Raw genomic sequence first — 24970 nt, 5'->3', positions numbered from 1 at the left:
GGTTTGAAGCCGAAAGCCACAGACAGGGTGGGAAAGTCAAAGTATTAAGAGACAGACAAACACATTGTTGGTTTTGGTGTTGTCATGGGATTTATAGACAGTCAGAAAAATATACTAGATCGTCGCCTGTCTTAAACTTCTAAGTTTAAATACATGAAAGGATCAGTTGGGTAGCACTCATGAAACAATGCTAAAGGGGGGAAAAAAAATCAAATACTGTATAAAAAAAAGAAGCTTCTGCACACTCTGCAAGTATTTAATGATAAAAAGCCAATCTATCAGACACAAGACCTTTGATTTGTCCAGATGTGACATTGCAGTTAAGTTCTGACATATCTGGTCGATCGTACTAAAGTTCAGCTCCTGGCCATCTGGTGCATTCACATGAATCTTTTATTACTGCTGCCTAAAAACATTCTGAGTATTTGAGGTATTCTGCTGAATAAAGGATTCATACCATCGTCTGCACACTTCTCGATCTACTGATGTGACCTCAAACACTACACATCTGTACTGTGGAACAAAGCTGTGGGGTCACTTGTCAACACCACAGCACTCTTACGCAAGTCTCTCCATAAAAGGAAGCTTAGAATTCAGTGTCTTTGTTATTTTAAGAGGTCCCTCTTCACAGGAAATTCACTAGAAATTAGGTAGTTGGGTTTTTTTTTGTCTTTGTGTCTTGTTTTACTAGCTTCTTCTAGGATTCTGGTAGTGCCAACTGAAACCTAGAAACTGAAATTGAATCCTGATTATTTTATTAACATGTCTTTTTTAATGCTCCCAGTATGTATCAATGAGCAAGAAATTGGTCAGAGGGTTTTTGTCCACAAAACAAAAGAAACTGGGGAATGTGGGACCACCTACTGACAAACTGAAGAAGGGATGTACCGGTATCACATTCTCACACGATTATTGTGGCCAAAAACATCAGTTAGCAGTATCATCACGATAACCATCAAACTATAAGACTTTTCCCGGGTGAATGTTTGTTCGGTGGCTCGTTCAAAAAGCAAAGCTGCAGGACAAGACGTCTGTTCATGTTTGTACGTTAGATAAGAAGGAGACTTTAGCAGGAAAGCTAATGTGGGTTGTTGTTCAGAGTCTGTGGCTCTTGTGTTGAGTAGCAGGATGCAATCAGGCTCAGTGTGACCGTCTGCTCTGACTATGACAGAAACACCATGTTATCACTTTATGTAAAGATTTGTTTCGCTGTATCTAAATATCAAACGATGTATCAAACGCCATGTTACTGCTTTGATTTGTAGTAGCACAATAAGGACTCCAGCTACGTAAGTGGATGGTGGAGCAGTATTTAATCTAAATAATGTAAAACTAGCGGGAAATCACAGAATTTAAAAGATGAAAATATCTACCTGTTGCTTTCTGATTTTTTCTCAAAGGAGAACACAGGACAAGTGATTTACAAAGCAGAGATGTATGCTGTAGTAGACAAAGACAATTTAATTGGACTTTTTACAGGAAAAGATGCATTTTGATATACAGAAGCACTTAGAAATGGTTGGTAAACAGCAGTCATAAGTTTGGATGCACTTTCTCATTCAAGTGAATGGGAAAGTGTGTCCAAATTTTTGTATATCAAGAGATAAGTTCTCATCCTGTGTTCAGTTAAATGTGACTAAAGTTACAACTCAGCACCCTCAAACCGGGCGTGCAACGGTTGGTCGACTACATGACTCTCCGGAGCCGTTTCCTCAAGAGTTCAGCAGAGTTAGAAGTTGGTTTTCTATTGTTTAACAGAGTGAACGTGCACGTGAAAGCTCAACAAAGTTGGACTTGACACGAAAGATTTGTGCACATTTACTTTGTCAAAGCATCAAGATCCACTTTGATTCTGACGCAACGATTCCATTAAAATGAACTCTGGTCTGACTGGACCAAACGAGTCATCTCATCCTCGTCTGGTTTGATTTAGACCATTTAAAAAAAAAAAAAAAAGAAACTATAAAAAAACTGTTTCTTGAGTCCAACACAAACACTTACCCCTCTCTGATGAATGCAACACCACATTTTGACCTCTTTTTTTTTTTTTTTTTGCAACCAATAAAATGGCATAAACTGAAATGTTCTACTCAGCTGATTTATTGTGCAGATTACATGATTTCTCTCAAGTAGTCTTCTAGTCTGAAAAGGTATAAAAGAAATGCATAGTCCAAACACTATGCAAAAGCAAATGCATACTTCTTTTTTCTCACAGGAACTTTTTGAACTCCAGAATATATATCTTACAAAAACAGTACATTGCGCAATTGTTGTTTTTTACATTACATCAGCTAGAATGACCAGTAACACATATGTCTGACTCAATCCATCCTCCAGGACTCTTTTCTGGTTCTGCTTTATATTCCACACAGCACTTCAAATTTGCTCCAGCTTTGTTTTCTCCTCTGAAAACTAAACTTCGATCCCAAAAGAGATTTTACTGTTACAAAGTTTCAGTCAAAAGAAAATACAATTCCTCTGCTGATAAAACCTTCAAGTCATCAAAAGAAGATGTCACTTTGTACAAAAGTCTGCGTGACCACAGTCACTAGTGGGGTATTTGAAACACTCAACAACGTAAACATAAATGCAGTCCTCTAAAAACAGCGGGTGCAGTGGTCTGACCCGCGCGGTACATCTTGAAATGACGGTCAGTGGCAGGGTTCAAAAAATCCAAATAATCAATTTCATGAGCGTGTAACTATCTTGCAAAGTCCTGCAAGTATCCATGTTGACATTCTGTAACAATTAAGTGTGTTTGGAGAGGCTGCTTTCCAAATGTCTGGGTCTGGACTAAAACTAATTCTTCCACATCGCTGCCGCGTTTCACATCCAGCGCTCCCTCATTGGCAATAAAAATGTGTGATTTCCTTGTGGAGGGGGGGAAACAAACTAATATTTTACACAAAAACACTATAAAAAACAGCCAGCACGTCTTTGTTCACTGGATCTGAAGCCACAAAGCTGCTCATCAGCTGCTCCGCTCCCGTCGGTGAGACGACCTCTAAGAGTGGAGAGGCTACGGTTGGTCGGGTGGGCTGGCTGCCGTGGCCTCGTCGTTGCTGCTGTCCACCTCCTGCTCCATGGGGCTGTCCTCCTCCAGCTGCTGGCTGGTGTAGTTGGTGATCTCCAGGAAGCCGCTGGGCTCCACCACCACGTTGGACTGGCTGGAGTCCGGCAGGATAGAGTACTGAGGAATCACCTGCATGTGTTAGTCACATTAGGGTTTCAGTCAGTTCAGTTTCCACTACGTTATGACATGTATTAGTGTACTGATACTGGTGTTTCATGTACATGTGTAGGTGAAATAATTTAAATTAAGATATTTTTTCATATCAGTTCATATTGATATTAGAGCTGCAATGATAAATAGAATAAAACGAGTCAATTTTTTAAGAGAAAAATGTTCAAATTCTCTGTTTCCAGCTTCTCAAATGTGAATATTTTCTTTTTTCTTTAGTCCTCTATGACAGTAAACTGAATATCTTTGGGTTGTGGACAAAACTATACATTTAAGGACGCTACATTGGGCTTTGGGATCAACATTTTTCACCATTTTCTGACATTTTTTAAACCAAACAACAAATTAATCGAGAAAATAATCAACAGATTAGACGATAATGAATATAATCGTTAGTTGCAGCCCTAATTGATATATTTCACAATATAATTTAAGTCTGTATTTCTATTGAGCTGAAAGATGTTTCTCATAAAATACCCTAGAAGTTAAAATCATTTTTAAACCTACTTGTTCCAGGGGATGGGTCTAATTGCTGGTGCTTCAGGTGATGCATGGGAGTGTTATCAATCTTCTAATTTATATGAGGTGTATAGTTTTTAGTTTTATAACAGTACAGACTAGAGATTCTGCATTTGTTAAAATGTGTTTTTAAATATATTTGTAGGCTAATTAAGTTGGACAATATCTGTAATAGTGAAGACTAATGCTCTTCTTTTTATTTGTGTCGATATATATTAACTGTAGCTAACCTAGAAACATTTAAAAGTACGTTTTATAGAACATCATTGTTAATTATTTATTATTATGTACATATTTTTGTGGAGAACATCTTACCTCAATGACCTCCAGGTCTTCTTTGTTCCTCTGTGCTGTGAGGCCCTGCATACAGCTGAACTGCTGGGGCTTCGTGTGGGAATGATGCATGGAGGCCGCAGAGCTGCTGATGAACTGGCCCGAGTCCAGGGTGCCTGAGACGGCCTGGACCTCCATGGCTTTCCCCAGAGGGCCGCAGTCGCTGGAAGAATCCACCACCATGGGCTCCGTGCTCGGGTCGATCTCCGCCTCCATCATGGAGATCTTCAGGATGTCGGACACAGAGGGCTTGTCCCCCGAGGGCCCGGAGCTGGACTCTGGGATCAGTTTGGCGGTGGCCTCGCCGCTGCTGAAGACCGGGGATGAGTGGTGGGAGCTGCCGAAGCTGATCTTGGTGACGGTGGCACTCTGTGTGATGATTGGCTGCTTTGGTGAAGATATATGAAGAGAAAAAAAACAAATGTAGGAAAGAAGACACAGTTTAAGTCATGCACGTTTATTACTGTCTCTGTGATTTACATTTACTGTCAGATAAGTGAAGAGCCCCAAGGAAACAGATGTTAATTTTTATTACTGCTATAAATCAATCCTGTTTAGCAGCGCTGGTGGGATGGATTTAGCGATGACAGGTCGTTCTGCCACTTTGGTCTAGACTGAAATATCTCAACGTCTTGCATGGATTGCCATGAACTTTGGTACAGATAATCTATAGGGTGCAGAACATGAATCCTCATGACTTTGGTGATCCCCTGACTTTTACTCGAACACCACCAGCAGGTCAAAGTTTCAGTTTGACAAATATTTCGGTTGAGTGTTTGAATTACACCGTGGCTTTCAGGGTGTTTCTTTTCATGCTCTGTGGGGGTGTTAAAAAAGCACCGCCACATAAATAACTGATATACAGCACTGTGCAAACGTTTAGATACTTATCCATAATGCAACATAATCAGGGAAGCATCTGATCGGTTTTTATTCTGCAGCACGACGACGACGACCCCGAACATCCAGCTAGAGTCATAAAGAACTATCTCCAGCAAGAAGAAGAACAAGGGGTCCTGCAACAGATGGTCTGACCCCCACAGAGCCCTGATTTCAACATCATGCAGTCAGTCTGGGATCACATGAAAAGACAAAAGCAGCAGAGACGCCGAAATCCACAGAAGAACTGTGGCAACGTCTCCGAGATGCAGGAACAACCGACCTGCTGAGTACCTGAAACACTGAGGAGAACTGCTGCATTTAAGTTTCTTCTTTTTGTATTAAGTTAATTGATAAATAAAAACAATGTATACTATTATTTCTGAAAGCATCCTCACTTTAATTAAGTGCCTAAAACTTGTGCCCAGTACTGTATATAGTTGAATTAATTGAAGTTAAAGTAAGCTTATTCTGTGTTTAGATCCGTGTTGTGAAGGAGATACATCTGTCAAAAAACAACAGACAGCTTCATGAGGGAGCAAGAGAGACTTAATTAAGCTGCCTGCCTCTTACAAAGAGTCTTACAAAGAAAAAAAAAAAAACATAACTCACCAATTTTTGGCCAGTTACACGACCAATTTGTCATTGCCTGGGAAAATCACTGTGGGAGTTTGTTTCCTGCATTCTGTTTTTGTGTTTGCCATAAAGGAGAAACCTGATTCACAAAAGGTGTTAAAACGAGAAGAACAATCAGGTTTTCACTGCATGCTGATAGACAGAAAGGATATTCTGCTTTAAAGCCGTAATATGTATCTATCCTGCATTTAAACGTCTGAAGTGTGTCCACCAAACAGCGTCGGAGAAACACTGATTTTTTTTAACATGAAACTGCTTTATCACTGTTTTTACCAGTTTTATTCCTGTGTACGTTTGTTTTGGAGAGGAGGAGACCTCTGGGGATAATTCAGCTCATGGAAAAAAAAACCCGCTGAATGTATCTCAAGGTTTCAGAGAAACAAGCTGAGCAAATGTTAACAGCAGCATGGCTCGCAGCCCCTACCGGACGTCCTGTGTCCAGCAAACAGCGACGGAGAAACATCGAGTTTTAATGTGAAACTGCTTTATTCAGTGTTTTTATATCGATTTTCATCAGCGGATCTGTTTGTTTTGGAGAGGAGCAGACCTCGGCGGATGATTCATCACACTCCGTCTTTTGTTATTGTTTTGGTTGAGAGACCCCTAGCGGCAGAGATTTACATATTGCGTGACGTTTTTGATTTGTTATTTTTGTCTGAATTCAACTCAACAAAGCGGAAGAGCGGCAGCGTTACGCAGCTATAGATTAATCTCTTCTTGCTTATCAGGCTTCAGCCTGTTCAAGGTAAACATGATAAATGTTTTATTGCATTTGGGAGGAAGGTAGTGAAAACCCCAGCACCATCACACATACTGGTTACATCAGATGCCTCAAGAGACAAAACAAAAGATGAGTGATAAGTGTTGGGACAGGAAGTGATTTATTTATTACTCCCGGCAGGGTATAAAACCGCTCACCTGGCTGGAGGGGGTCTTTTCGGTGCTGACGGGGTGGTGCGCCTGCAGCGGAGGAGGGTGGGACATTGAAGTGTGTAGGGGCCTGTGGTGGGATGTGGGTGCTTGCTGGAGCTTAGGGAGCTGCGGTGTCACCAGGGGCTTGGTCGGTGTGCCCGGGGTGGAGAGCTTCACCACCGTCTGGGCTGGTACAGTCAGGGTTCTGTCCTTGGGGCTCTGGGTTAAGGTCTGGGGTTTGGATTGACTCTGCTCTCGTAGTTTAGGGAGTTTCTTAGTCAGAGGGGGGGTGGAGGGGAAAACAGCGGAGGAAGAGGAAGGCTGGCTGATCTGAGGTTTGCTCTGCAGCTGCGGCGGCGGCGGCGGCGGCGGTGGAGTTGGCTGGGTTGAGGTGGAGCTGTGTCGGCTCTGCTCCGCCTCTGCCTGGCTCGAGGGTGGCGGCTGAGCGCCGGGTGCAGGGTGGGGGGTTTGCTTTACTGGATCTGTGGCTGGTTGGCTGGAGCGGTAAAACAAGCCCGTCTGCGGGTCCAAGGTGTCGCCCTCCAGCTCGCCAACCTCCAACACGGTCTCGGTCTTACCGTGGCTGTCGGAGGGCTGAAACACAGTCGCAAAGAAGATACAGAGGGATGAGGTAACAGGGGCAGTGCAGGAATACAACAACACAACAACTAAATGAGGCACACTGGCCCTTTTAGCTTGAATCTTGCATTTGGCAACACTGTTAAGACAAATAATTACTTGATTTTTACATTAAATTCTATGTATGCTCTATTTTTGAATGTACTACACTACCATTAACAGGGGAACAGTGGTTAAGTCCTGCTCTGAGGGGTCCTCACCATGTGGCTGACGTGTGAGGCTGTGGCTGCAGAGGACACAGCAGCTGGTTTGGTTACCACGGTGACCTGGCTAATGGTTTTGTAAGGCTTCCCCAGCAGCTGACTGGAGGACATGACCACGTCATCCTCCGACGGCACTCCCACTCTGCTGACTTTACCTGGCAGGAGGGGGGAGGACATAGTCGAGCTGTCAGGTGATCATATTAAAAGTAGGGCTGGCTGAACACACGCATACACTCGTCACACAGCTTCTCTTCCTCCAAATATTAATAACCCCCCCCCCCCCCAAAAAAACAGAACTATGTTCTACGCTATAAAATATGAGGTTTTAGTTTGAATTTAGCTCATCGTAAGCTGCTGACCACAAAGAGGAAGTGCACATTGTGTTGCAGTCCTGTGAATATTTCATACAGTAGGTCATGACGCAGACTGGAGAGGTGTACCTGCTGCGATGTACTCGGTGCTGGGTTCAGCCTCTGAGGTGGAGGGCCTGGGGGACTCGGGGCTGGGCTTCTTCTCCTGGGCCAGCTGGATGGGCACGGCCATCTGGCTCAGGTCGATGGTGTGCTGCCTGGGTTTGGACTCTCCTTTCTCCTTCACTGTCAGGAGGAACAACACTCAAATTAAGCATAATGTACTGATTCAGACCTGTTATGAATTCTTGGTTAAGGTTAGGGGTTCGCAATTTTTCAAGTCTGTCTTAAAACAACAATCAGGTGCTCAAATGAACACTGACCATTAGAAGATCCCTTCATACTGAAAGCACATTTGAAGGGGATCTTTTAATAGCCAGTAGGAACAAGAGGAATGATTACAGCGAGGAAAACCTCTTTCAGTGTTCATTTGAGCACCTGATTGTTGTTTTAAGACACGCTTGAAAAACTGTGAACCTGTCTTTTAACAGCTCATGTTCGCAAATGAACTTGAATCATTTCAATCAGTGTTAAGCTAGTGTTTAAATAAAACTACTAATGAACATTTCCTACACATGTTTCACTTTAATAACCTCACAGAAAAGACAGGGTTTGAGTTGCTGGGAGGCCTTTAATGTGAAACATCTGCACAGGAGGTGTTGAATTTCACCGATGGTAGCTTAACAGCAATAAAAAAAAAAAGGCAAAGTAGAACTGGAACTGGACTAAATTAGCGAGCGAAAACAATACTGCTGTTAAAAGCAGAAACAGAGTGGTGAGGATGACATGACTCTGTTGTTGCACTGACTGATTTACTGCTGTGGAAATGGAAATGTGCTTTGTAGTAAATTTACCACGAATAGAAAAACATGGAGGAAGTTTGCATTATTGGCAAACAGCATCGACAGTAAATAAAAATGATAGAGATCAGAAAACAGGGAGGCTTCTTACTAAAATGTGCCAAAATATACTTATAAAAACAGGGAAAAGTAAGAATAAAGGTCTGTTTCACACAAAGTTCTGGTTCTCTTGTAGTAATTAACATCCTCAGGCCGCTATTTAAGAATTAAATATATTAGAAGTTGATAACAAGGTGTTGTTCAGATAGAGAGCCAATAACACTAAGCAACACATCCATTAAAATGTGGATCTGATGAACTGGACTGAACTTTATGCACTAAATCACAATTATCTCTGTTGGGAATTTACATTCTGAAGTGGGGGAATATCATTTGATGTTTTATAATGCAGATCTTATGTACAACTCCAATTGTTCCCACATCAAATGCTTTGTGGGAATCTCCATTACTTTGTGTCTACTCATCAACCCAGTTCCACATGTTTGTAGCCCTATGAGCTTAATAAATCATCGCCTACGGCATGAAACATAGCTGACACAGCTGCTGAAAGGACATTTACATTTATCTGACTAATAAAAATTTAAATCAGCTTTGCAAAAACTGTCAGGCCAAAAGATCATCTATTTTGGTATTTTTTGACAGATCTGGAGCAGTTCCCTGCGGTTCTTTGTAGTATTTCACATGAGCTGACAGTCTGATGTTGTCAGCATGTCTACAGGTGATAATGGTCCCTCCCTCCTCCCAGCTTTCCACTTCCCTCTCCCTCATCACTTTACATGCTTCCCGTGACACAAAAGACTCACCTGTTGTCTGTTGCAACTCCAGCAGGGCTTTGATGGTGGAGGTGGCGGACTGGGATTCCCCGCCAGACACCTCCTGGTAGATGATAGTGGGGCTGGATTCCACAGCTACTTCCTGCTCGGTCCAATCCTGCTCTCTGGAGGTCACCACATGCACTACAGGCTGCGGATCTGAGGAATGACAGAAAGAATGTGGGAAAGTTTTAATTTTTAAGGAACCCTTATCTACTGCAGCTTTACAACAAACAGACATTAACTTCCTCTAGTATTTCAGAGCAGCAACAACTGATCTATCTGATCTTATCTCTTGACTCTGTGCCACGGGAAAGGAAAAGAGATATTTACCTTGGGCACTGCCATGGGAGGTCTCGCCGGCTAAGCTGCTAGTCTCTGTGAAACTGCCGGACTCGTCCTTTGCGGACCCGTCCTGGCCTGAGGTCTGACCCTGGCCCATGTCTGCTGAGCGGGTCACCTGCTGCAGCGTCTCAGTGACCAGCTGCCTGGTCTGTTCGCTCACCACCGCTGCCTGGAAGACTGGCTTAGGTTTGATGAGAACCTGGAAGGAAACCAATGGTACATGTATTCTGTAAAACAACCACCGAGCCCTTCACCAACACCAACACCATGTTCCAAATTTGTTCTTTTGAATCAATGTTAAATGTTATTTAACATTAGCAGTTATATAAAAGTCGCTGTTTGTTGCACTACTATCACAGGCAGAAGCAGGATGTTTCGACCATTTATCCAATACTTTTAGTGATCTATTTCACTCTTCTGCTTGCTTGTTTTGACAAGTTCTCAATGACAGCAGGTAGGTGTTCAGGTGTTACAGCTGACTCAAGTTTGCAGGTGGTGAGTCTGACTTTAGTTGGTATTGCTTATTGTGACATTAAATATACTAAAGATCAGTTTAATACCAGTTTTTAATCCTATTTGAGTGTGTATTTCATTTATTAATACAAATATATATATATTTTTTTTAACCAAATCATAATTTCTGTTTTGTCAAATAAGCTGAACTACTCCCAAATTTTTCCACATACCTCCTGGAAACTACAGAAGTACACCAGGGGAACAAATACTCCCGGTTGGAGATCACTACTTTAAAATAACTGGCAAAGTTAGCATGAGGATAACGGCAGAGGATATTATCTACAAGAGGTTTCTTATTCATTACTGACTTGCATGTTAAGTGAGCAAGTCATAAAACCTCAATCCTCTGACGTCAGAAGATGTATTTCCGAATTAACAACAGTTATCAGTGAAAAAAAGGTTAAAAATTACGTTTGCTGGAAATAGAGGGGTTTTTTTTTTTTAAACGGATGCCATTTTCGTCATTGGAAAGTGTTTTATAATGTTGGTGTCACTATGCTGCTATTAAATAATGTGAGGTGATTTTAGATTGCGTTTTCTTAGTTTTTAGCTTATCTGATTTGTGGTTTCGATGAAACCACACAGCGGATCATCACCGTGGGTGTTTAATACAGTGTGTTCTGTATATGTATACTGAGCGTAGCTGGCTGACTCACTGACCTCAGTTTCCCCTTGATGACTGAAAACAGAAACTGAATTCAGGCTATATTTAGACTAGACTAGAGGGATGAGTTTGATATTGAAACTATGACATAATGTTAATAATGTGAATGGATACGAAAAAGAAAGCAATAAAACATTTTTTTTAATGACACGACACTCAATCTGATCTTTTCAATGCGAACAGATACTTTTATAATTACTATTTAATTTCATCCCGATAGAAACAAAAAAACACAATGAAACTTGCATGATGGAATTTACCCTCTCAGAATATATTGTGACACTTGTGTCTTATATGAAAAAATCCCCCAAAAGATTTAGAAAGAAATATTACAAGATTTTAGTGGCTGGCCTGATTATCACTGATACTAATCAGTGTTTCCCCTGGTTTGACGTTTTTGGCCTGGCGGGGAGCCAAAGACGTCAACCTTTCTGTTTAGCGTCTTCAGTTTAGGCTAACCCATTGTTGCTAACTTTGGAGCTAACCCCCTCCACATTTCCAGCAGTTGGGGAAACAACAGACGTGACTTTTCTTGGTCTTGACAAGCTGCAGCGTTTATTAACTGACACGTTGTAGTCTGTACTGTACATTTACTGCCAGACTGACAACTTACTGCTAACCTTTTCCTCTGCTTCGCTCACATTCACCGTCACTTTTCTGCTGCTCGCTCTCTCGTTCACTCAACCACTCACTCACCTGCTACGCCACATTTTACACTTCGGAAAAGCGCTGCACTATTGATTTCCGAATGAATGGATATTCGGCTTTATATTTGGCATTAAAAAATATTTTTTAGCCTGACAGGGGATCTCGTTACTATTATAGATGAAACACTGCTAATAACACATTGTATTTAGAGGGGGCTTTTTCAAGCTACACACTATGCTTTATATGACAAGTTAAAGGTTCCCTGTGGAGTTTTTTTCTATTTTCTATTAGTGCTACGGAGCAGTTTTTTTTTTTTAAGAGTGGGTCCCCGTTTTGTTGTGGATGATGTTTCGTTTCCCACTATTCCACTGATCTACAGGTGGCTGTACAAACAAAGGCAGAGAACAAGAAGACCGTAAGCTAGTAAAAATGGATGTAAACAATACAGGACTTAAAATGCAAGTTTTTGTAAGTTATATGAAGAAGGAAATGGATTCGACACATTTGTAGATCACAAGGATACACACAATGAGTAACAGTGAATGTAAACATAACCTTTGTTTTGATTCAGTGGCAATGAGGAGCTGGACATCAGCCCAAGTGGAGACCATGGTGATGTTACAACGGGGCAGCATTTAGAGAATGTACAGGAGGACCAAGCATTGAACCCTGTGGGACGCCTTGGAGCCGGGGTATGGTGCAGGAGATGCAGTTGTTGATGCTCATGAACTGTTGTGTGTCAGAGAAATGTGACCTCAGCCATGAAAAGGTATTACCAGTGATGTTGAGGGAGGATTTAAGACGGGAGAGAAGAACGGTGTGGTGCAAAAATGAGTAAGGTCGAGGAGGATGAGGAGAGGATATTGTTGTTTCTGTTGTTTTTCTGGCTGTTTCTATGCCATGTCCAGATTGAAATGGTTCAAACAGAGAACTGGAGATGAAGTAGGTCTTGAGTTGCGAGGCGTCATGTTCCATTATTTTTGACATAGAGAGGAAATTAGAGGCGGATGGGTGTTTCTTCTTAAATCACTGGGCATACTTTCAAATCTCACATCAAGCATTCTTAGTATTTGTCCCTCTTGGTTTAGTCTTTAAAAACATTTTTAAAAAATCCCCAAGAACCGAAAAACACCTACAGTTTCGTTTGCCCCATTTTCTCAAGAATGGTTCAGTATTTGAGTTATGTATAATTATCCCCTCTGACAGGGGACAGGCCTGGGCAATAATTAGAGATCGTAAACTACAAACGAAATACAAAAACATAAAGTAAAATCAAGTAGACCAGATTTTCTCATTTCTATCTCTCCTATGTGATCATTTATAAGATGATAATATATCAATATTGTGTTTACACCTTGTGGGTAAGAAACTTGATCATGTTGCAGGAGACAGACACTGTAATCTACAGCCGTTTGACATACAGGAAGTAGTCAGCATTGCACATGATTGTTGTCACTCCCACTCGGTCTCTCCCAGAATGGGGGAAGTAAAGGGAGGAAGAGGAAAGGTCAGTGTTAAACCTCCAGTATACATTTGTTAACCTATAGAATTGGGGATGTTTCTCTTCTGTTTAAACTGATGCATGTTTGGGTTTTTTTTTGTCTGTTACTTGATCTCACTTCTCCAGAAAATATCCAGCGCAGGTGTCATGATATTAATGACTGAAGGCATAACTCAGAAGACAGAACAAGTCATCTTCTTGAGAAGACTAAAAAGAGCAATTTGTTCTCATTTCCAGAGAAAGAAACTTTTGTCTTGCCCTGTTTTCTTCTGACTGTTGAAACTGATCTTCTGTACTGACTTCTAAAAGGAATTTTGAAAGATACCCTTGTGGTTACCTGATGTCAGTATGTCATATGAATATCCACTTGATGTTTGTGAAGAGTCATATGATAACCTCATTGTCCTGTGGTTAACCAGAATGTTATGAGGATATTTAAACAGGTGAAGCTTTAAAGCCACTATGTGTGGAATTTGGAAATGTCTGACTTTAGTGCCCCATGCTGGAAAATTTTCAAAAAAAAAGACAGAAAGTAAAAGAAGGAAAGTAAACCAAACAAAGAAACATTTGATCAGCTGGTGGAGAACATGTCTCACCTGTGTCTTGCCTTGCTGGCCGTAGACGATCTTGGTTGGGATGATCTTGGTGGCGGTGGACTGGGATCCAGAGCCCATGCCTTTGGGCTGGGTGACGATCATTTTGGTAATGGGTCTGGAAGCGGTGATGATTGCTGGTTTGGTGCCCTGAACAGCCTGCAGGCTCTTTTCACCCTGCCGCACAGCAGCACAGGTTAGACAGTATCCCACATATCTGACTACAAACAGCAGCACCAGATAAAACCTCAGTAACGTACAGCAGACACTGTCAGCTAATATTTATTTATAACTGGTTTACACTTGGGTAACAAATGAACTACTAATATATAGAAATAAAATTAAAATAAAAAAACTTCAAATGTATATTTAATTAAAAGAAAACTTTCTTATCTTTGCAACAAAGAAACAAATTTCTCTTAAAATTATGTTCTGCACTGAAAACAGCATAATAAGCTCAAGATATAGGAAACTTAATTTAAGAAACTAATTATTACCATATTCAACACATCTTCAGGCCTTGAATTTGAGAATTTAAAGCCACAATGTGTACAATTTGAAAAATTGCACCACCCAGTGGTAGTATCAAAAAACTACACTATGACAGGTGGCAATGCATGTTTCTACCCTCACCTATGAAGGGAGCTTGTTCAATGATTCAACTTGACCCTACTGAGATCCAGGAGTTAGAACCAGGCGCAAATTAGCTTAGCTTAGCATAAAGACTGGAAGCAGGGGATGAACAGGTAGCCTGACACTGCATGCCAGTCTGTCCTGGCAAAGGGATCCCTCCTCTGTTGCTCTTTCTAAGGTTTCTTCTGTTTTTTCCCCATCGAAGGTTTTTATAGAGGGAGTTTTTCTTTATCTGAATTGAGGATCTAAGGAAAGAGGATGTTGTATTGTTGTACAGATTGTAAATCCCACTGAGGCGAATCTGTGATTTATAATATTGGGCATTGCAAACAAAACTGACTTGACTTGGCTCTGTCCAAAGTTAAAAAAAAATAAGCATACCATCAGCTGTAATATGATGGCAGTGGTTGCAAAATGGTTAAAGACAAGGTATGAATGTGTGTCATTGTGTTAATGAAAATACTGAAAAAGAGAAGGACTGGTTCCCAGCGAAACTCCCCTGGATAAATAAAGAAATGTAAATGCCCAATGGAAAATCCAGGAAGTCACTGCACCTGGCCACAGTTTGGAAATAAATAATGATTATCTAATTCCCCAACCCATTGTGTTAATTAGTGAGCTTTAGAAGTGCTTGTAGGCATATTTTTCAATTTAAGATAGAGCTAGGCTTCCAGGATTTATGCAAACCGAAGCTCATGGCCTCCCGACTCCAGTGAATGAGTGTATTTCAGAAATTTCAAACAATTCCTTCAAAAAAAAAAAAAAAAAAAAGAAAGTGTTGTGTTTGACTGACCCCAGCATTTAAAAGTGTGGTGACCACATTCTTGCCAGGCAGTCCTTGGATGGTTGCTCCTTTGCCTGTGGTTTTCTGGACCACAATAACATTTGGTTTGGAGGTCATGGGGATGGTGGTGATCTTAGTTGTGGTGCCTGTGGCGGTGGGAAGACAATATTTTATCAAACCATAACTAATCTTTCTAAGACCTGCACAAACTGTGTAGCTACAACAATCTGTCATGTTTGATCTAGCCAAAGTAAGTTACAGACATCCGTGCAGAGCTGATACACGACATCACTGACTCACCAGACACGATGTTGCTGCTGATGATCTTCCCACCCAGAGTGGCTAAAGACTTGGGCACCACTGTGATGATGCTGCCGCTGGTGGTCTTGACATATGTGGCTCCACCACTGGAGGCTGATATTCTGGCTCCGATGCTGGGGCTCACAGTGGGTCTCGTATAAGTGGCCTGGGAAGCTGCACAGAAAAATAGTGTTGCTATTGAATAGCAAATCTCAGTCCTTTTTGAGTACTAGTTGAAATGTGCCCATAGCCCTGAGTTTTTGATTTTTGATTATTTGATCTGATTGAAGAGTATGAATCTTCAGTAGATGGCGCATCTGTTATTTAGAAAGACTTCATTTACTGGATTGGAGATTTTGTTTTAAACTGTAATTGGTTTTGGATTACTCACCTGTGGGCTGAGTGACCAGTTTGGTGGTCATGATGGCTCCGTTGCTACTGACAACCATGATGGGTGATGAGCTGCTGCTGGACAAAGCCACTGATGAAGGCTTGGGCAGGATTTTGCTGGGCTGAACCTGCTGAGTGATTATCTTCACTCCTGCATGCACACAGGAAAAAAAAACACTTTTATATTGTGCAACATAGTCACACAAAGTTATATTTCTGCACAAATTTAATTCGGAGAAATAATATGTTGCATTTTTTGCCTTAATGAGACATCATCATTTATCCCATTGTTTCTTACCAGACTCTTGCTTGATCTGAATGGTGGGCTTGCTGCCAGGTGAGGCAGTAGTGGTCTGGGTCTGGCTGACACTTGAGCCCATAGGCAAGCTCTGCTGCAGCTGTTTAGGTGACTGCTGTTTGGGGAACTGGGCCAGGATCTGAGTGGGTGACCCCACCAGCGTCTTAGGTGAAGGAAGCCTGGCTGAAGCTACCTTCACTCCAGCTGAAGCTGCACCTACAACAGTGAAAACTGACGGTGAGACTAAACGCTACCTGACCAACAACAAACAGCAGACAGACAGAGTTAGCAACTAGCTAGTGAACATAGTTGAGCATTTAGCAGCTAAAGAGCTAGATATTTTTATCCTCAGAGGTTAGTGGAGACTACACAGCTAAAAGAAGAGAAAATATTGGGACTTAAATTTGTTGCATTGCCAGAAACAGAACTCCAAATAAATGCTAATTTTGCTCTATGTCTGCTGCATGTGTAAATAGGCAAATGATGGCTAACACGTTGGCCAAAACAACTTTAAAAAGGTTGTAATTTGTCAATGTTGTGTTTACAGCTTGCTCTGCTGCCCCCAAGTGGCCAATAACAAATCTATTAATGCAGCTTTAAAGCAATAACAAACTGCACACAAGGCTATTCCTGTAATTTTTCAATGTTAAAGGGTACATATGATGCATATTTCCAGGTCTATATTTATATTCTGAGGGTTTATTGGAATATCTTTGCATGATTTACAGTTAAAAAAAACTCCTTATTTATCTTATACTGGCTCTTTCTGCAGCTCCTCTGCCTGAAACAGGCTGTTTTAGCTCCTGTCTTTTTAAGGTCCCCTCCTGATGAGCCCACTCTGTTCTGACTGGCCGGCTTCCAGAAACTACGTAAACAATTAATAGTCTTGTTAATAGTGTTCTTTACTGAAAATGGAAACTTCCCCAATAAATCCGTACATGCTTAACATAGACCACTGACATCGTGAAAGTATGAAAATAACAGAAAATCTAAAAAAGCATGTTATGTCCACTTTAAACAATGTCTGAAACGCTCCATGTGATATTCTTGGGGATGTGGTACACTTTAGTCACACTAGTGCCGAGGAAAGACATACATGTTGCAACAGTCGACATGACCACTGAAGGAGTAGAGGAGACGACTGTGGTCACTGCGACGGTGTTGGGGTTGGAAGACGGGCTGGAGCTGGCTGGGAAGACCACCGTCTGTTTCTGGGTGGGCGTGGTCAGCACGGAGGTGGAGGCGAGCTTGGACAAAGCAGCGTTGTTGTGGTTGTGAGACTTGGACAGGATGTTGGGTACAAAGTTGGAGCTTGGAGAAGTTGTCACGATGATCACCTGGTCAAAGAGAAGAGAAGCAAAAAATATTTTTATTTAAATATTGTTATTTCTAAACTTAATAAAGATACTGTAAGAAAAAAATGAATAAAAGTTTTCTTCTAGTGTGTAGAGTGATGTGTCAAGGAAGCATCAGAGCAACTGTTAGGGGTGGGACAAAGACAAAGAAAATTGATATTGTAACATGTTGCGATATTTCCACTAGCAATATGTTATCGATAAACTGGCGCCAAGTATCAATACATTCAGCTACTCTGGCTTACAGCTACCCTCCGCCTCCTTATGGAGAGACTGAACAGACTGCTGACAGTCAGATGAACGGCAATTGTAAGTGACAACGAAGAAGAAATGCAAGCAAACTAACCAGTAACGACACTCTCCGTGTCTGTGCTGGAAACACAGAGGGTCCACTAGAGCTCTGACAGTCTCTAGAAGCACATTCATGGCCGTTTGTAAAAGTTTCTGTGTGGTAACTTTGTTATAGATGAGCTAGCGGCTCTATTACGAGAGTGGGGAGCGTGAGAACGCGGCCACTACTTTTAATCATGTTAATGTTTAGCCTACCGTTGTCAGCCCTGAATATCTTGTTAAGCTGTAAATATAGCAGAGTTAGTTATCGGCGGGTTGTGTGTTGTGTTTACTGCCACAGAAAAGGAATAAATCTTTGGGTTAACAGCATGACGTCGCCCCTCTGTTGTCTCTAATCAGGCTCACTAACGTTGCCAGCAGCTCTGTGAGCGGCACAAATTGAGGCTACAGTTAGAAACGTTCCAATATTTATACATGGCAGCATTTCTTTTCTGTGAAACTAATATATTCTTAATAAACACTGTACATTATCTGACTATTTCCTGCTCTTTGAAATATTTTTTTCTTTCTTTTTCAGTTACAGATATATCTTAGATTATTTCTTTGTGATATATCGTGTATCGGCTTTGTTGTGATATATCATTATCATGGGAATATTATTGTGCTGTGATTCCCACCCCTAGTAAGTGTTCCTCACCTTTTGTGTGGTTGTATTGGTGGTCTGGATGGTGGGCTTGGTGAAAGTGATCTTGACGGGGGACAGGTGGGGCGGCAGGGAGTTGGCGATGCTCTGCATGATGTTGCTCATCTTGGGGCTGCCGCTCACCGGCACAGTGATGTTCTTGGATACCGGCGGGGACACCTTGGAAACCTCCTTCAGCATCACCGGCGACGAGCTGGACGAGTTGGTCCGCCTTCGCTTGCGAGGCTTCTCGTCTTCGTCGGAACAGCTCACGCCTGCGAGGTTAGATTGAGGACAGAAATTCAGGGTATCACTGGCACGAATGAAGCTCTGTTTGTGAGTTTGTGTCTCAAAATTTGAAGCATATATACAAAGAAAAGTAAACCGACAAAGTTTATAGTTTAATGTTTGAACATCTCTACATTAAAACCCTGATTTGCAAGTTCCTACCATTCTATAAATACCACAAATTAAACTGTAAGTGGTTTTAAAAGTATAAGTGTTATTGAATCTCACTGTTATCTTTCCTCTTCTAATTCCTTTTCTAAATCACATTGCTTGTACCAGCTGTTTAAAATGCATGCACACATTGACAGCAGATGCTTGTGGAATTTTCAAATCTAATCCAACAGATCCTAAGAGACGCCGTGTTTGAAAAAAGTCAAATCCGAGCCAGTGTGAAGTCTGCATCGTGGGGAGAATTTCTGGATCGTGTGTCTCATGGAAAGCCTAAGCCGTCACACATTGTAAAAAGGATGAGTTTCTATCAAGGCATTAGTTTTGAGCCTTGAAAACTTGCTGTTCTTGACACAAGAATGATGTTTCGGTCAATCTGTAGTAAGTAAACAAACCCTGTAGTGCCTCCTCAGTGCATTTTTTAAATGCCTGAGCAGAGCAATGACCACTGAGAATGCATTACTCCCGTTCTTACTGGTTTGCCTAAAATCCAATCGATGAAAACTAGGAACCACAATCTACTGTCCCGTCCCTGATTACAACATGAAGCTTATAAACAGCTGAGAAAGATAACTTTGCTTTTCTTTCAAAAGTAAAAGAATGCTTCTCGAGAATGAAACTGAATTAAATGTAAAATCTAGTAATTATATCAATAACTGTGGTGTGACTCATCGTATTTGAAGATATTACTATTTATTTTAAGGGAAATGGTTGGAAAGGAGAAAAGAAACTTCATTGGAATCAAGTGAAACAACCTCAAACCACCAGCAGGCTTCTCGCGGGAAAAATGAAAATTTTCCACCGACATACAACATAACAGTCGGTTTTAGCTTGAAAACACCCGTTCATATATTCATACAATTGGTTCAAATAATGAGCGTTCTCCCCATTCTTAATGATTTTCTCTGGAAAAAGGTGCATCAAACAACAAAGCATCAAGTGACAGAACAGTTACTATTTACATATCTGTGCTAACTAAACAATGGTGACTTGTTAATGGACATTTTTGCATTGCAGCGTTTGGCTGGTGATTATATTCTACTTAAACTATACTATACTACTTAAACCTATTGGCCTCTCCACCTTTACTTTTAATTAAACTAGAATTAAAATGCTTTATTATATTTCCAGTGAAATTTCTTACCAAAAAGCAGAATACCAGGCATCCATTTTTTCTGGTGATAGTAATGATAATGCATTTATTTACAGTGTAGAACTTTTTCAACTAAATACTATTTTTTTTCCCCTGACCATATACTTGGTGATTCCTTCTATCATTGCAAGCTAAAGGGATAAAAGAGCAAAAGTTTAGATTGATATGATGATGACACTCACTTTTCACGTAGACAGTGCTCCCGCTGGGCAGCACCACCACGTTGGACGAAGGGCTTGGCGGTCGCGGTGATTTCACCGTTGCTCCTATGGTGCCGCTGGTCGCCGTAGCGCTGGTGGAGGTGCAGGTGGTGCTTGTGTAGGAATAACATACAACCACTGCAGGGAGGAGATGAATCATGTCATTCAATGTCCGATCTGTTATAAAAAACAGCTTTAGTCTGATACAAAGTGACAGCGGCCCACCTTCTTTGTTTCCCGTTTCAGCCGGCAGCAGAAGGGAGGCGTTCTGATTGGCTGTGGCGCTGGCTACAGCGTTAGCCGTCACAGTAAAAGCCGTCTGAGGGACCAGCCTCGGCATCAAGGGAACAAGCCGGCGTCCTTCAATCGACCATTCTGACGAGCTGTTAGGACCTGACATGCTGGGAAAAGATGTAAAGCACCGTTAAGTACTTCAGTCACTGATCGCTGTTTGTAAAACTACGATTCCCAGTGCAGCGGTGAGCGTATGGGCATCAACCTCACATTCGGTGCAGTAGATCTAGGCGACTTATTGACGCACTTTTACAGTCAGATCCACACAAACAAACTATACAAAACAGATATATCTTTTTAAAAGGACTATTCCAAAGTTGTGTCATATTTTACCTGATTCTATGCAAATAAAATAAACAGTAGTAACATGGTTGGTGACTTAAACATTGAATATTTTTCACAGCATGCCATAACATGCTTTTAAAAAAGATTTTAATTGAGTCTGAATCTTTTTCTACCTTCCATATACACAGTTATTGTTGTTCAGTTATTGTTGCAGACTTTATAACATGAATATGCACCTCCAGCTGCATCACCACACGACACTGTAACTGAGGTTTATACTTATGATTCGTTTGTGGCATTTTATAAAAACATAATCCCTGCTGTTCCCCGACAATGCACTGAAACGCTGACCATTCCTGTCACCTTCATGGCATTATTGAGGGTTTTTAAATAACATAACTGATAAAAAAACAAAACTGACTTCTGAACTGATGAGGATGGCATTCTTGGGAGTATTGTATTTGCTCATTGTTGCTGAAATCGACAGAAACGCTAGAAAGAGGATACAAAAGTTAACAAATGAATCCGCTCGTTCCATTTTCTGTTACTCCGCACACTGTAAAAGGTGCTGCACATAAACCCTCAAACATGAACGGTTATACACTTACTGATACGCGATGGTGGTGAGGCGTTCATCATTGACGGCCCTGCGAACTTCTGCACGATGGCGCTCCGTTGATATGCTGAGATGGAGGTGGATGGAGAGAAGGTTACGGCACATTTTAAATAAAGTAGTTTGTATATAAATAAAGTTTGTCTCCAAAAAACAGTAGAAACCGCTTCTCTGACGTCATATGCACAAAACAATTACCCGAGGATTTTAGTGAGCTCTCCCAGGAGATCCTTCTTGTCCTTTGTCAGGTCCCCTTGTGCTCGCAGGGCGCTGATAACCCCGGCGTAAGCCTCCAGCTCTGGGAGACACAGAAACACGTATCAAACACCAAACAGCAGCTCATTCATCAAGTAGAGCAGTGACACCGATTAAGCCAGTTTATACCCCAATATATAAACATCAATTTGATACACAAAAGGATGCAAGTTCAATCAGATTAACTCAAATATGAGTTTTTAAGATTCTTATCCCAAATTAGCTGTAAAGAGTGTGTAAAAAAAGCAGTATATAGTATGTTTTATTCTTAAATCTTCCATTATTTACTTTGCCCTGTATAACCTTACCCAGTTTACGGAGAATTCTTTTGCACTCATCCCTGCCCAGGTCAAGGATGGTGGGCCATACCACCGGCATGGTACCAGTCAGCACCGGTTTCTCCAGCTGAATCATGGGCTAGTTGGAGAGTAAACAATAATACATCTTAATAAGACATCACATTTCCCATAACCCATGCTGCTGCCTGCCCCTCCCAGGCACTGCACAGCACTGCACTGTTTATTTTAAGAAGTCTTAACAAGGATGAAAGCCAGTGATAACTTGACAACAGCAGAAAGTCAAATGGATGACGTCACATGAGGTGCAAACTACGATGTTAGAAAAGTGGACGTTTATTAGATTTGTTTATTTTTTGCCACACTTATTTTTGTATAAATATACTAAACAAATCTACTCTAAATAATCACTTTTGAGCTATTAACGTTACCACAGCAGTCTGACTGACACGATAACTGTCTGTTATATACAATTATGTTAACTGGAATAAATCCCATGTGAGCTAATTTTGTTTTCTGAATCCTTGATGTATTTTAATTTAGTGTATTTGAGTTTAATTGCGTGAAATATTCCCAATGAAGAAGATTTTCTCTCACAGGAACTGTTGTGAGTAATAACTCTGAAGCTTTTAAAGCAAAACAGGCTACAGGACAAAAGGTAGCTTTGTTGAGATGCCATGTGTGGGAAGACAAGAGACAAGAGCTTAGGAGAGGTGCCAACAATTAACGTTTTTGTACTGCTGATGTTATTTTATCATGGAACATTATTGTAGTGTTGTTTATCTTTGAATTGTCAAACAGAGATTAGGTAACTAAACTGCTAAACGTATATTTATGCTCTACGCTGCATTTTACATTAAATTACAGTCGAGAAAAACTACTTTCTCCTCTGTATCTATTTCATTTGTTTCCAAAAGCACTTAAAGCAACAAAACAGTCCTATTTATCTCTTGAGACGCTGGAAATATGAATAATAAATGGATTTTAGTCGATTAATGTTACTGAGTGCATGTTTTCTGTATCTCTTTTGAGTAAGACATAAAAAAGAGAGAGAACTTGGAAATAGAAGCTCATGAAGATACCTTAAAAAGGAGAGGTTTACAATTCAAGTCTCTCAAAACAACAGTCAGGAGCCCGAATGAACATTGAAACATGTTTGTTTTTTTTTGCTGTAGTCATTCCTCCTATTCATGCTGGCCATTAGAAGATCCCTTCATAATGCACTTACAAAGGAAGTGATGGGGGACAACAACAAAGCATCTGTTCTCTAGTGTAGAAAAAGATAATGCTGAACTCCATTTAACATAATCTAGCATTTTAATTCATGTTTACATTGTTATTTTATGGCATTATCCATCACATCTGTTATATTTCAGATTCATCTGTTAATAATCTTTAAAGTACTGTGTGTATATACTGTTACATATGTATATACATTGTGTAAATTATTAAAGTATCAATATTTGGTACACTCCATGGACAATTATGCACCTTAATACCTCAGCAATATCAACCTGACTCACATTAATGTACAGTGTACTAAACTATAGCATATTAACATCATTGAACTGTGTATACTCAGTAAATAACATATTATAGTTATGGTTATATATCTAGTCTCTACTCTATTTTCAGTTATTCTGTTTATTTTTTATATTTGAGTTAGTCAAGTTATTGTATATAATTTATATAATTTAGTCTTTAATTGCCTTTCTTTCTTTTAACGACCTCGTCGTTTTTGTATTTAGATTTATGTCAAGTGGCTGCTTAAACACTTTAATTTCCCTGCAGGATTAATAAAACATGATCTATCCATCCATCCATCTTGTTTTGCTTGTTGTATGATTAGTTTGTTTTTGTCCTTGTTTGTCTGCTGGTTTGATTGAGTGTGTACTGTTATTGGTTGTGTTTTAACCTTAGAGGACCACAATGGAAATAAGCTTTTAGCTTTATTGTGTTTTCATCCTTGATTAATTGTATGTCAGTACTGAGTGACTGTAGTCTTGTATGTACTTCTATTGTTGACAAATCTATCTATCTATCTAAATTGTATAACTAACGACTCATTAATCATGACCGACCTAGACGTGGATGGGCAGCCGAACAACAATAGATAGATAGATGGATGGATTGATCAATTAAAAAATAACTCATTCATTTAAGGTCAGGGGTCTGGAACAATAGAATTGAGGATTTTCCAGCCAGGTTTAGCTAAAATCACATTAACTAACATTTTATAAATAATATTATTGCTTATGGCAGACTAGAAAAACTATTTAAGACCTTTGAGAATGAAATTTAAGACTTTTAAATACCTTCTAAGGCCTTTTTTGTGAAGGAAACTCCTAAATCAATGCTTTTTAAGACTTTTCAATAGAAGGTCCTAACGATTACAAACCCATAAAGGTTGCTCTAACGTTACTAGGTTCACACATTTGAGGACCAGAGAGGGGTCATTTATGTGCAGTGTTTTCTTAACGGAAATCTGGGTCAAATCGTGTCAACACAACGGGAAACGGCGGCTCGTACTGCCGGTGTGCATTCTTTCTAATCGTCCTTTGATCTACTGCAAACCAAAACAATGCAGCAACGTTAAAATACATTTATACAACGTTCAGAGGAAGACCTAATATCTTGGCTAGGATGAACCACCGACTTAGTAACATCATATTTTCGAGTAGAAAACCGTTGCAGTGTCTTACCATCCGTTAGCAAGGCAACTTCAAGGCCTCGGTAACGTCAATAAATCCGACATCCAAACGAACATGGCTGACCTGAAGATATTTAATTAAGCAACCGCATCGTGTAGTTACTCTCCAGTAAAAAGGTGGCGAAGAAAACATAAGCTAACCAGCTAAAATAACCTAAACTCCCCACAGATGTACTAGTGTTTACGTTGTCGGCTAACTAGCTGAGGTTAGCCTGGATGTAGTTGTTCTTCTTCTTCTTTGGTTTTTTACTGGCGGACTACATA

At 40.6% G+C, this 24970-nt stretch overlaps 1 protein-coding gene across 4 annotated transcripts; it reads right to left on the bottom strand.

Annotated features, from left to right (window-relative positions):
* Positions 1-1438: 1438 nt before the first annotated feature.
* On the bottom strand, positions 1439-24960 carry emsy (EMSY transcriptional repressor, BRCA2 interacting). 4 transcript variants are annotated; one of them, XM_044370535.1, is made up of 20 exons: positions 24699-24960; positions 22009-22117; positions 21644-21743; positions 21441-21515; positions 20479-20654; positions 20236-20391; positions 18460-18719; positions 17213-17453; positions 16117-16332; positions 15820-15969; positions 15429-15602; positions 15138-15274; positions 13715-13888; positions 9778-9988; positions 9436-9603; positions 7803-7958; positions 7360-7517; positions 6527-7114; positions 4076-4480; positions 1439-3202 (listed from the first exon to the last, which is right to left on the bottom strand). In XM_044370535.1, exons 1-20 carry the CDS (start codon positions 24699-24701, stop codon positions 3020-3022), a joined length of 3840 nt encoding a protein of 1279 aa, XP_044226470.1. In that variant the 5' UTR covers positions 24702-24960; the 3' UTR covers positions 1439-3019. The 4 variants fall into 4 exon arrangements, with proteins under 4 accessions (XP_044226470.1, XP_044226473.1, XP_044226471.1 ...); XM_044370538.1 differs by having other exon boundaries at positions 1439-3190; XM_044370536.1 differs by having other exon boundaries at positions 4076-4477.
* Between the last annotated feature and the right edge of the window lie 10 nt (positions 24961-24970).

This window comes from Thunnus albacares, chromosome 13 (genome assembly GCF_914725855.1).
Source record: "Thunnus albacares chromosome 13, fThuAlb1.1, whole genome shotgun sequence".
Lineage (NCBI taxonomy): Eukaryota > Metazoa > Chordata > Actinopteri > Scombriformes > Scombridae > Thunnus > Thunnus albacares.
The sequence above is the reverse complement of the archived record's forward strand: the minus strand, read 5'-3'. Positions and strand labels throughout refer to the sequence as shown.

Bases quoted from the DNA above. Each gene is read 5' to 3' on its own strand.
- emsy (XM_044370535.1), bottom strand. The intron at 16,333-17,212 runs GTATGTCTTTCC...TCACTGTTGTAG, and splicing joins CATGTCGACTGTTGCAACAT to GTGCAGCTTCAGCTGGAGTG. The intron at 13,889-15,137 runs GTCAGTCAAACA...GCTGTGCGGCAG, and splicing joins CCACACTTTTAAATGCTGGG to GGTGAAAAGAGCCTGCAGGC.